This window comes from Rhipicephalus microplus, chromosome 3 (assembly GCF_043290135.1).
Source record: "Rhipicephalus microplus isolate Deutch F79 chromosome 3, USDA_Rmic, whole genome shotgun sequence".
In the NCBI taxonomy this organism is placed as follows: Eukaryota; Metazoa; Arthropoda; class Arachnida; order Ixodida; family Ixodidae; genus Rhipicephalus; species Rhipicephalus microplus.
In genome coordinates, this window is record NC_134702.1 from 94,225,948 (window position 1) to 94,238,888 (window position 12,941).

At 45.4% G+C, this 12,941-nt stretch overlaps 1 protein-coding gene across 1 annotated transcript in view; it reads right to left on the minus strand.

Moving 5' to 3' along the window:
- Positions 1-1,064: 1,064 nt before the first annotated feature.
- LOC142802873 (Na(+)/H(+) exchange regulatory cofactor NHE-RF3-like) overlaps positions 1,065-12,941 on the minus strand; it is a 29,851-nt gene continuing 17,974 nt past the window's right edge. Inside the window, exons 5-9 of the mRNA XM_075887941.1 lie at positions 6,433-6,597; positions 5,579-5,794; positions 5,057-5,329; positions 1,945-2,115; positions 1,065-1,214 (exon numbers count right to left, since the gene is read on the minus strand). Of these exons, the coding sequence (XP_075744056.1) occupies positions 1,065-1,214; positions 1,945-2,115; positions 5,057-5,329; positions 5,579-5,794; positions 6,433-6,597 (975 nt within the window). The remainder of the gene's footprint in view (positions 1,215-1,944; positions 2,116-5,056; positions 5,330-5,578; positions 5,795-6,432; positions 6,598-12,941) is intronic.

Consider the following 12,941-nt stretch of genomic DNA (forward strand, 5'->3'; position numbering starts at 1 on the left):
TTCGCTCTTTCAACGATACTCATGTTTTATTTAAGATGTGTGCATAGATAGAGTGGCATCATGTGTGGCCGCTCTGGTGGTGCAGCTTACACGAACTAATGGATGCATGCAAACAATACGTAAAAAAAAAGTTATACCTTTAGAGAAGAGCGGGCACATAGAAGTCGTCTCAGAGGCTGTATAATCTTGCTAATCTCTAGAAAACGTCTTCAAAATGATATTTTCTGTGACTGACGTGATCATTTGTTTACAGGTGTCTGCCACATGCAGCACCATAGTTTTCCTACTAATACATAGATGTATTTGCACGTAACGTGAAAGAGGTCGCGCTACGTGACTATGTGAAGACTGACAGGTGAAGACAGCTTGACAGCGGCAGTCATTACGACTGAATATTTTAAAGGTCTTTATTCTTTCTACGTGGTCTTGCATTTACTTTCAAACGCTCGAACATACTTTGCATAACTATACGTCACTGCCAAATATTGTTAGTTACTACCTATTTTACAGCGATTGCTTTCCTACACTTCTAGGGCTCTTTACGCTCTATTACAACCTAATTACCCGAAGTTACAGTATGGTTATTGTCAATTTTCTACTTGAACTCATTAAAATGTTTCATTACTTATTTACGTTAGATGCCAGAAGGCGCGCCGGTTGATTTGTACTTCCATCGTTTGAAAGAATGTTGATGCGAACGCCAACAGTCACTTTTTGCCTTTAGTGAGGCAGCTACAATTTTCCGTTAATAAACTGGTGCGCAGAGACAAATTTTATGTAATGGCTATATCAGTGACTCGAAACATGACGCTTAAGTTGCTTCGTTCGCACTATATTTATCTAGCGTCTCAAACTTTGAAAAAGAAAACACAGGACACGTACTGGAACAGGGTGTCTTGAGCCTGAAGCTGTGGCATACGGCGGTGGCTGCACAGGTGGTGTCCTGCATTCAACTACGCAGTCGTCTCGGCTGTTAGGAGTCCGGTTCTGATGAGCGAATGCTTCGTCAGTCTCGTGGTCGATGACCAGAAGGGCCACCTTGCCAGGATACAGCTTGATACGGTTCACGACATCGCGATAGCTGGCAGGTTCTGATGAGCGAATGCTTCGTCAGTCTCGCGGTCGATGACCAGAAGGGCCACCTTGCCAGGATACAGCTTGATACGGTTCACGACATCGCGATAGCTGGCACCCTCTACCGATTCACCATTCACCTGCGCGGACAACGTGTTGACATACTTCAGTACAGGAAGCCTAACTAATTGGTACTGCATTGTAAAATAACGCAGAAAAAACAAGGACAAGGTAGGACACAGGATGCATTAAAAGGTGGAACCATGCTCTGCAGCACCCGTGTAGTCTTCTTCCTGTGCACTCGTATTTTGATCTTGTTTGTCCTTTACGCTCTTTACATGCTTCAGAATCATGCTGCAGAAACAGCCACTTAATCAGAAACAGGTAGGGGTGGTAACAGGCAGATCGCCTCTGTATTTAAAGCAAGATATGTAGGCAAATGTTTCTTGAGATGCTTGAGATGTATATACTGCAGGCTGGCACTTAACCCTTGTACAAATATTGTGTCCAACTTGATACTTTCCATCCTTGTCTTAACTTACAGCCGTCAGCACCTTTAACGCGAACACTTTTATGCGCTGCCAGGCCTTGTTTGATTGATGCCAGCTGCGAAGTGCTGGACGCTTTTGCCGAGATAATATCTCGGTAGGCTTGGATAGCATGTCGGCATGTGTGGTTAGCATTTTGGCAGCAGAACCCAAACGCACGTGGTGTCCGCGTCAATACAAGTGCAGCGGGACACGTGGTGGAGCGTTCGTGTGAAAGGTACTCAGGACTGTAATACATTACGTTCGCCAATTCAGCAGCATTGAAATGGCATTTCATTAGAATGTTAGTCTGTACTCCTAAAACATAATAAGAAAAGGTTACCTCGACTATCCTGTCCCTTATCCGCAGCCCGCCCAGATGGGCTGGGCTGCCGAGGTCGACGTGTGCGACGAACTGGCCATCTCGAAGCCTCTCGGCTTTCAAGGCGAATCCGTAGCCTTCGAAGTTTGGCCACTTGGACAAGTGGCAGAGACGAAGCCCATCCGGAGATTCCTGCAAGTTGGTGCAGGGGGTGTTAAGTATGGTGAAACACATAAGAGCTTCACGGTAGTTGTCCGTGTCGTTCGCACGGCAGCTGTACAGGTGACTTGAGCCGATTTTTCGTTTCGTTAAGGTAGTTGGAGAAACTGCCTGAAAACCGCCAGCGCTAAATGATTTTGTTTATTATGCGAGTAACATTCACCCCTATGTTACTAGCGTTTTGTGTAGTCATTTCCAATAGCAAAATGAACGAGGAAACAGGGCCTAGATGGTTCTCATGCGTTACGTTTGACATTGTTGCTAAAATGAAAAACTTGAAGGAACACAGCTCTGCGAGGAAATAGGTATTTACTAGTGTCGCTTACACTATTTTTATAAGGACTTGCCGGCGAAAACCTGCGTGCCTATATATTAAAGACTGAGACATTCCGTCAAAAACTGGTGAGGCGTTCGACTCGTGGTACCCCACATTTAATGCTTGAAGAGCCTGCTTTGATGTCGCTTATTTCTGCGGTTTTCGACAAAACCTAGTAGACCCTAGCTATACTGTACTAAAATAGCATTCCAGTACATTGCAGTCCTCGCTGAGCGTCTTGCGTAGCACAATAAACAATTGTATCGGGCCAGTAGTTATTAATCCATCTTGGTGGGAAGCACGCGCTATTACACAGAACACACAACACAAGCGCTTAAATTCAACTAAACGTTTATTGCAAACGTCAGAGTTTACAAACGTCGTGAAAGAGAAAAAATAATAATAATGAAAGGCAGACCAACAATAAGCACACGTGTCTGTCCCGTACAATACTTATCCTTTATTATATATCTAACCATCCAAAAAACAAAGTTATTTCCACATGAGCGAGATAGAGGGTGCACAAACACGCTCAAAATCTTCCCGTGTCATTTCCGCAGCTTCTACTATCAAACGGGTTAATAAATCTCTGTCCCGATATAACACGCAAGTGTTATCGAAATACCGCACACAACCGCACTTCTTACAGTGGATCACCAAGGGACCATCGGTACCCTTTCGCACTTTATTGTGGTGCTCTTTTAATCTCTCATATATGCATCTTTCAGTTGTTCCCAAATAAGCAAGACCACTTGACAAGAGTACTCTGTAAACAACCGACAGTGCACACTCAAACAGTGTCCTGTTTCGAAAGAAAAGAAAGGATGCCAAATTAAGCATTACAATAATTATGTTGAGTCGAAATGATGACGCTTAAGTTGATCGTACGCCTTTGTTTTCCTTAAGAGGACAGCCAAGGCGTACGACCCCCCCCCCCCCCCCTCTCCTCACCACCGCGAAATAAGGGTGCGCGAGGGAGCGTATCTCCCCTTCTGTAAGCCAAGCAAATTACGCGTAGTGGGTTAGAGCGGGCGCTGCTGTGCGATGTGGCGACGTGCACTCATTGCGCCATCTTTCTGGTTGTGCCGAAAACACAGCAGCTGTAAGGGGTAGATATAAATAGCTTGCCGTTTAAACGGCGAAGAACGTTCTCCGGGGTGGCTGAGTGGTAAATGCCTCGCCTTCACGGCGCAGAAATCTCACGTTTAATTGCGCGGGCCTGAGTCTTCTTTGCTGGATTTTTTTCTTTATTGCGTTTTCATATATATAGATACGTATACATATACGGTGCATGACATCGACGCCGACGGCGAATTCCAGCAAAGAGTGACCTTATAATTGCTATCGCAGTAAAGGTAACTGGTTTATTTCTTAGTACGTCAGTAAAATACAGCTTTCAGGAAAATCCTATCCCCACGAAGTGAATCATGACGAGTGGACGGAGCAAGGTCTTAAAGTCCATAAGGGATACGTTGAAATCACCCAGTAGTATAAAGGGTTTTCCTTGCAGGTCCTTTATATTACTCTGTCGAAATGATTATTATAAGCCTAACAGTTTTCTGTGTATTACATAAGTTTCGACAATAGCACACGTTACCCGAGCGTGGCCACACCTAATGTAGCTGTGACAACGAACAGCGGCCAATCTTCGCGCTTAAGGTGCTTTTCACCTATAAAGTTGCTTTCACTTGAATGACAATATTATCAAGCCTACAAGCTTTCGGTCAGCGACAAGTGGTGGCGGTCGCGGTTTCCACTGTGCTACCGATGCTGATGTTCACAAACGTGCCCTTCACCTCTTACAAGTTCCCCCTTTCGCAATGAACATGCATGGCTGGTGTTAGCTGGTGTCGCCCTTCACAATCCATGACGAGAAGTTCTGGAAGCGTTACTTCTCATGAAACAGCGCTACCATCTTGGCACCAAACGCCAGCTTGAAGCGGAACGCTTTCACGCATTCACGGCTTGAGCTACGAACTCTGCCTCGCATTCATAAAATCTTGCGGGGCATATGCATGAGCGGATGGGTTGGTTACACCATTACTCAGGGGCGGAATCCTTCGCGCTTCCGTTGTCAAAATACAACGCTTCTAATGAGCGAAAGGCGAGTACCAGTGTTATGTGGTTGCTGATGCCACCTTTGTGCAGAATAGGGCGTATGCTTTATTAAGGTGTGTATGCCTGCACGTATATAGTTGTCATGTATTTTGTCTACTTCAGTTAGCAGAAGGGTGGAGCCATGATATTTGGCCCTAGTCATTGGGGTGTAGATGTTCCAAGGCGTCACCGTTATTTACCACAAATGGTCCAATAGCTGGCAAAAGCCAATAGATACTGTGCACGTTCTCATACATCACAGCATAGCGTTTTCAGCAATCAATTGTGCTCTTGTAACAACATGGTTCGCTTTTATCCTATACATAAGCTTCTATGATGGAGGGAACAACGATGTTTTTTTTCTAGTCAATAAAACGCCGTAAAAAAGTGGCAGCTGGTTCGGAGATGTTTGCTGGAGGCACACAAGGCTTTTATCTTAACAAATGCCAGTTGAGTGGAGCCGAATGTCTAGAAATATTCAAAATAAATCAGAGTACTAACAGTAGGTGACATGGTTTCCGATGACCCGACGCTGATGGACGAGTATCCGCTGTTGCTGGTGTTGTCCTTTCTCGGCGTAGGAATGGGACTGGCGCAGTTCAGGAACATGGACTGGGTGGCAGGAAGATGTGGTCGCCAATGACTTTTGGCCACGCCTTCCTTCACGACGAGGTCTTCTTCGCTGATAGCCTTGTCATGTTCAGCGTCATTAGGCGATTCAATGGCGTGTGGAATCACAAATACCCCAGTGCCTGCGGCTTCTACTTTGGGCGTCTGTAATTGAAAAAAATAGGGATATACAGAAATGAAAGCCATAAAATAAATGCTACGAGGATAACTCATATGAGCCCGCTTGGTTACTATGTATTAAAAGATGTTTCATGGCAACAGTCGGAACTAAAATAACGGGGCTCAGGACTGAAGCTTGTGACTTACGTACAGCTACTGTTATGTCCCAGTTAACCATAAATATAACTTATTGGAAGAGCCAGATCACGGAATATTAATAACGACTTGCCATACCTGTTTTTTCGTTTTCATAAAAGTTAACCGAGGTCGTCGGGCTGGTGTCCAGCGCCTCAGGACACCGTCCGCCTGACCACTGGGCTTCTGCTGACGGCTCGCGAAGGCCTCGTCTGTCTCACGGTCGATGACCAGCAAGTCTACTTGGTCCGGCTCCTTGCCGATGCGCCACATTATTTCCTGGTAGCTCCTGTTTTCCACTGATACCGCGTTCACCTGCACCGTTGCAAAGTACATGGGTGCAAACAATAACCTCGCAATATGTCCAGCTCTGTATTATAGGACTAGCATTAGGACTTCGGTTGTGCTAAACGCTTGTATTCCCGCCTATTGGTTAGTGCATGTTTTAACGTGTTAAGCTCAAAGTTTGGCTAATATTTTAGATAACCCATGCACTTCTCCGAACAAGCCTTACCTTTATCCAGCACATGTATTCTCCATGTGTTATCTCTTACCGTGAAAGAAATCTCACTTGAAACACTGGCCGAGCGGGATACCTTCTAGGTAGAACAGGAGCGCAGTACAATTATTCCATGCAATGCGTTTTAATCCGGAGCATTCAAGGCTACTATTGCTGTTTGCGAGCTTATAGCTGCGCCTATCTGATCTCCAACAAGTTTCATATTACTAGGCGTCTTTCTCAATACTATCATCATCAATACTATCCTTCACTGTACATCCACGCACTTTAGGCGCCTCACACGATTTACATAAAATGTTTTCCAAGACAACCAGGAGGCTTGCCACGGGAGGGAATCTGTACGCCGTGCAACGCGCGACAACATATACAGGAAAGCCAAAAGACACAGGTGGCGACCCGTGAAAGAAATCCAGATGATCCCTTGTGTGCATACTTCGATGAGCCTGTCATCATTGCGAAGTCCACCAAGCTCGGCGGGGCTGTCGGGGACTACGGCCGTGATGAAGAAGTTCTCTTCGTCTTCTCGGAGACTGAAGCCGTACCCCTCATAGTCCGGCCACTTGCGCAGGTAGCACAAGCGAAGACCCCCCGCAAGCTCCTATGTATATAACGAAGGCTAGTGAAGTGAAAAAAAAATAGGGCTTGAAAAAGGATGTCGGTACACCACATCGTTTTAAATACTAGGCATTTCTTGGTGAACCAGAAGCACTTGGAGTTTTTTTAGCATACTATCTATCTATCTATCTATCTATCTATCTATCTATCTATCTATCTATCTATCTATCTATCTATCTATCTATCTATCTATCTATCTATCTATCTATCTATCTATCTATCTATCTATCTATCTATCTATCTATCTATCTATCTATCTATCTATCTATCTATCTATCTATCTATCTATCTATCTATCTATCTATCTATCTATCTATCTATCTATCTATCTATCTATCTATCTATCTATCTATCTATCTATCTATCTATCTATCTATCTATCTATCTATCTATCTATCTATCTATCTATCTATCTATCTATCTATCTATCTATCTATCTATCTATCTATCTATCTATCTATCTATCTATCAATCTATCTATCTATCTATCTATCTATCTATCTATCTATCTATCTATCTATCTATCTATCTATCTATCTATCTATCTATCTATCTATCTATCTATCTATCTATCCTGACCCCTAGACCAGACCAAATGCATATCATCACCCCATGATGTGCACATCCTCGTGATAAACGCGACGTCTGCGCTTTAACGTGAAAGCCAATGTGATGTTATGCCAACATCTACCCTCTACATAATAGATCAATGTATCTGCCTTGTGAGCCCGCGATATACGCACTACTCAATATATGCAATTCCATCAATACGCCTGCTAAAACTTGGTCCAAAGAAACACAAATAAGGGATAAGCTGTTACTTGATCAATTGATTGGTTGGTAACAGCCTTATTGGAAGTCCGGCAGAGCTTTCGTCGACCGGGCCTTAGGTCTCCCGCGTGGGGACGTAAAGACCTTGCTTGACCACCGCCTCGCAGGCCTGCTACTTGATCAGTGCGTTGCAACAAATCACCTCTGCAATGCGCGAGACCTGGTCAGTTTTTATCCAAAAACGCTCTAGTAAAAACAAGAAAATATTTTCTAGACATGACCTAAAAACGAACTTCATTCCGCAATTTCTCTAGTTCTAATCGTCCTATTTTATAAAGTAGTTTATCTTCACTTTGAATAAACAGTGCCAAAAAGTGTGAAAGACGTCATTTGGAAAACCATGCATTAGTGAACCTAAAAGGCCTTACTATCCTTCAGCTGCTTCGAATATAGAAATCTAATTAGGGCACGTATTCAAGTTATTAACTAGGATCTCCGGGTTTTCGAATTCAGCTACGCTAAATCACATCAGATTATATATATAATAATTTGTAGAGAGGGAACAGCTCGCTACAATTACCTTCTATACCCTAAACTTGAGGCTTGAAACGTGCTTGTACTTGCCGTAGTCTTTAAATTAGAGTAATATAAAGGTGCTTTTTCGAATTCAGCTACGCTAAATCACATTAGCTCATATTGTCGCGAGCAAAAACAAGACCTGCAGCCAGGAGTTCACCCGAACCAGAGCAACGACATTGTTCTCTTCTTCTTCGTAGCCCAAAACGGGCATGAGCCACAGCGGCTCGTTCATTATTTATTTATTTATTTATTTATTGAAAATACCTTACAGGCCAGAAGGCATTGAGTAAGGGGGGTTACAGTGAAAAATCGCATGTAAATTTCAAAATAAAAACGGTACAATGTCGGTTAGTAATAACAAAAAAAATTAACAAAGCAATAAGTCAGCAATACGTAAACATGGCGATGAAGTATATAAGAACACTCCGTAACATAAAAACCCTCGGAAAAGAAGTAAAAGAACGTCAAGATGAAATATTAAGGAAATGCGTCTGAACTTTTTGCCGAAACGTGTTGGGGTTGCTATCAGAGGCGATATCGTCGGGAAGATCATTCCACATGCGGATGGCTTGTGGTAGTGCGGATGTGTTGAACGCGTTCGTGTTTCCAAAAATGCGAGTGAAGCTGAGATGGTTATGTAATCTGCGTGACGTGTAGAGCGGGCGTTGAAGGTGCAACGACGATGTTTTGTTACTGTAGACGTACTTATGAAATAGGCATAACAAGGACACGTGACGACGAACATTTAATGCTTGGAGGGAATGATGGAGTTTAAGCTGAGTCACACTGGAATTGATGTCATAGTTTCTAGAAATGTAACGGGTGGCTCTGTTCTGGATTGTTTCCAGCATGTTAATTTGATACTGAGCGGAAGGGGACCAAACAGATGAGGCATATTCAAGTTGCGGGCGGACGAAAGTTAGGTATGACATTTTGCGAATGTTAGTGGGACAACGACGAAGGTTTCGGCGTAAATACCCCAATGTTTTGGAGGCTTTTGCACAAACGTTAGTGATGTGATCAAACCAGGAAAGCCCTGGTGTAAGGTGGATGCCAAGATACTTGTAAGAAGTCGCCGTGGAGAGCCTGTCACATTGCATATGGTAAGTGAAGTTAGATATGACCTGTTTACGTCCAAAAGAAACAACTTTACACTTATTAGTATTCAACCTCATAAGCCAAGTGCTGCACCAGTTAGAAATAGTGTTCAGATCATCTTGAAGGATGGAGTGATCGTTAGGACAGTTTATAGGTCTGTAGAGCATGCAGTCATCAGCGAAGATTCTGATATGCGATGATATGTTAGTTGGGAGGTCGTTGATGTAGATAAGAAAAAGTAATGGGCCAAGAACGCTCCCCTGTGGGACGGCATTACTGGTGGCATTACCCCCTCTCCCAAGAAGCATCGTCTCGATGCTGTACATGAATGCAAAAAAAGAAAAAGAAAATGAGATGAAAATACCATGCAAGCAAAATGAATGGCGTAAGGCGGAATAACATAGTTGGTTGTGGAGCCAAGAGTTAAATGAGAAATAAGAAAAATAGGAAAGAATGTAAAGGAGAGACGAATAAAGTCAGTCCCTCACTGGCGAATCACAGCGCGAAAAGTTTGGTTTCAGCCGTGAAACGTGAACGACTTTAGTTCGCGGGATGAAGCGGGAACTTCTCGAATCGCCTTCTGGGAGAACCTCGTATGTGACGTCGCTTAGACGTCGTACGACCTTGTAAGGGCCGAAGTAGCGGCAAAGAAGCTTTTCTGAACGGCCACGTTGTCGGATAGGGGTCCACACCCAGAGTTCATCACCGTGCTTGAAAATAACTTCATGGTGACGAAGATTGTAGCGGCGTGCGTCTGCGGTTTGGTGATGTTGAATACGGTGACGAGCAATTTGACGGGCCTCTTCTGCACACTGCGCGAATTTGGTGGCATCGGTGCGGTATATTCCTAAGTTGTCGGGCAGGAGCATGGCGTCGAGCATCGTCGCGACCTCGCGACCGTGGACTAAGCGAAAAGGTGTGAAACCGGTACTTTCTTGAACAGCGGTATTATACGCAAAAGTTACGTAGGGGAGTATGGTGTCCCAGTTCTTGTGATTAATGTCCACATATATAGACAGCATGTCTGCAATAGTCTTATTGAGTCGTTCAGTCAGCCCATTTGCTTGCGGGTGGTAAGCCGTTGTTTTACGATGTTCCGTGCCACTTAATCGCAAGACTTCCTGCAGCATCTCTGCAGTGAAAGCTGTCCCACGATCAGTTACGACGACAGCTGGAGCCCCGTGACGTAAGACGATGCTGTTCACGAAAAATTGGGCGACATCTGCGTCGGTTGCTTTTGGAAGCGCCCTGGTTTCTCAGTAGCGGGTTAAGTAGTCGGTAGCGACCACAATCCACCGTTTTCCAGACGAAGACGCGGGGAATGACCCCAGCAAGTCCATGCCAATCTGATGAAAGGGCGCCTTTGGTGGGCGTATTGGTTGCAGTAGTCCCGCTGGTCGTAAAGGTGGAATGTTACGTCGCTGACAGTCGCGACATGTGCGAACGTAGTGCTTCACAGTCTTTGCGAGACGTGGCCAGTAGTAGGAGCATTGAATCCGTTGCAGCGTGCGCGTATAGCCGAGGTGTGCGGACGATGGCTCATCATGACACGCACGTAAAATATCACCAGAAAGCGTAGTTGCCGCAACAAGCAGATAAATAGCTTGTGTAGGATGAAAGTTCTTTTTGTAAAGCACTCCATCGCGGAAACAAAAGGAGGATAGCGAGCGTGCAAAGCTTCGAGGATGGTGGAAATTGCGTCCTTCTAGGTAGTCAATCAGCGGAATGAGCTCCGAGTCGTGACGCTGTTGCTCAGTCAAGCGGGTCGCTGATATGGCAGAAAGAAAAGTGTCGTCGTCTTCAAGGTCAGTGTTGGCATTTTCGACAGGTGCACGTGAGAGACAGTCGGCGTCGGTGTGTTTCCGCCCAGATTTGTGGACGATGGTGACATCAAAATCTTGTAGCCGAAGGCTCCATCGTGGTAGACGACCTGAGGGATCTTTGAGATTTGCGAGCCAACAAAGGGAATGGTGGTCGCTAACTACCCTGAATGGGCGTCCATTCAAGTATGGGCGGAACTTTGTTATGGCCCAGAGAACAGCGAGGCATTCCTTCTCGGTTGCAGAATAGCTTTTCTCCGCTGGGGATAACGTTCTGCTCGCATAAGCGATCATGCGCTCTACGCCATTATGCCACTGAACTAATACCGCTCCTAGTCCAACGTTGCTGGAGCAGTGTGTAATTCCGTGTCAGCGCTTTCGTCAAAATGACCCAGTACAGTCGGAGCCTGGAGGAGGTTTCGGAGGGTGTCGAACGCATGGTACTGATTGGGACCCCAAACAAACGAGACACAGTGTTTTGTAAGCTTGTTGGGGGGTTCAGCAATCTTCGAAAAGTTTTTGACAAAGCGCCTGCAATACGCACAGAGCCCCAGAAATCGGCGTATGTCGCGCTTACTTGTGGGCACGGGAAAGGCGGCAACAGCACGGGTTTTCTCCGGATCTGGGCGGATGCTGGCATGGCTCACAACGTGACCAAGAAACTTCAGTTCTTCATATCCAAAATGACATTTCTCGGGTTTGAGAGAAAGCTCTGCTGTTCTGATTGCCTGAAGTACTGTATGAAGGCGTTGGACGTGTTGTTCAAACGTGTCTGCAAAGACCACGACGTCATCAAGGTAAACAAGACATGTATGCTATTTGAGCCCTGCGAGAACTGTATCCATCATTCTTTGGAAAGTAGCTGGCGCTGAGCATAGACCGAAAGGCAACACTTTAAACTCGTACAGGCTGTCGGGAGTAATAAACGCCGTCTTTTCGCGGTCGCGCTCATCCACTGCGATTTGCCAGTAGCTGCTACATAAATCCATGGAAGAAAAATATTTAGAGTTGCGTATACGGTCCAACAAGTCATCTATCCGGGGTAGAGGATAAAAGTCTTTTTTGGTGACCTTGTTCAGTTTACGGTAATCAACGCAAAAACGCAACGTACCGTCCTTCTTCTTTACTAGCACAACTGGCGAAGCCCAGGTACTGGTTGATGGCTCGAGGACGTCGTCCTGAAGCATCTGCTGGACTTGGTCACGTATAGCGTCTTGCTCTTTTTGCGACGCCCTATAGGCGTGTTGTCCGATGGGTCTCTCGGTGGGTTCCGTAGTGATACGGTGCTGAGCAAGGGGTGTCTGTTTAACCTTTGACGTAGTGGCAAAGCAGTCTTGAAATGAGCCGAGTAAACGCAAAAGGCTTTCTCGTTGAGCCGAAGGTAGTCTCTCGTTTACGTCGAGAGTGCTCACGAAGGCCTCGTCAGGATGGCCATTCGATGAAAATAAAGCTAACGTGTGCGAACCATCGGCATCGGCAAGTTCTTCACAATATGCAATGGCAGTATGTCTCGTTAGGTGGCGATATTCGTCGCTGAAGTTCGTGACCAGCAGGTGAACATGCTTATTGCTAGGCTGAATGATTCCTCGAGCAACACAGATTTGTCGTGAAATAAGGAGAGACAAATTGGCCTCTGCAATTCCCGCATCACACATGTCCTGTCCCAATTCTACTTCGACAAAGAGGCTGCTTCGAGGTGGGAGAGTCAGAGAATTGTCGGTAACACTAAGTGCTCTTTTCCGGAATTGTGTACTGTCAGTTGCAGTGCAAAAAGGATATTCGAACGACACAAGTAATTCACGGAGGTCGATGACGGCACCGTATTCACGAAGGAAGTCCATTCCTAGAATGACTGGCCGAGAGCACACGCGCAATACGAGGAAAGAGCCCGCGAATGTCGACGTACGTATACGAGTGCGTGCCGTGCACATACCGGTAGGCATTACCAGATGGCCCCCTGCCGTGCGCAACTGGGGTCCTTGCTATGGTGTGGTAACCTTCCTCAGTTAAGATGCCAGTGCGGCGTCAGATGTAAGATGTCATTACGGAATAGTCAGTG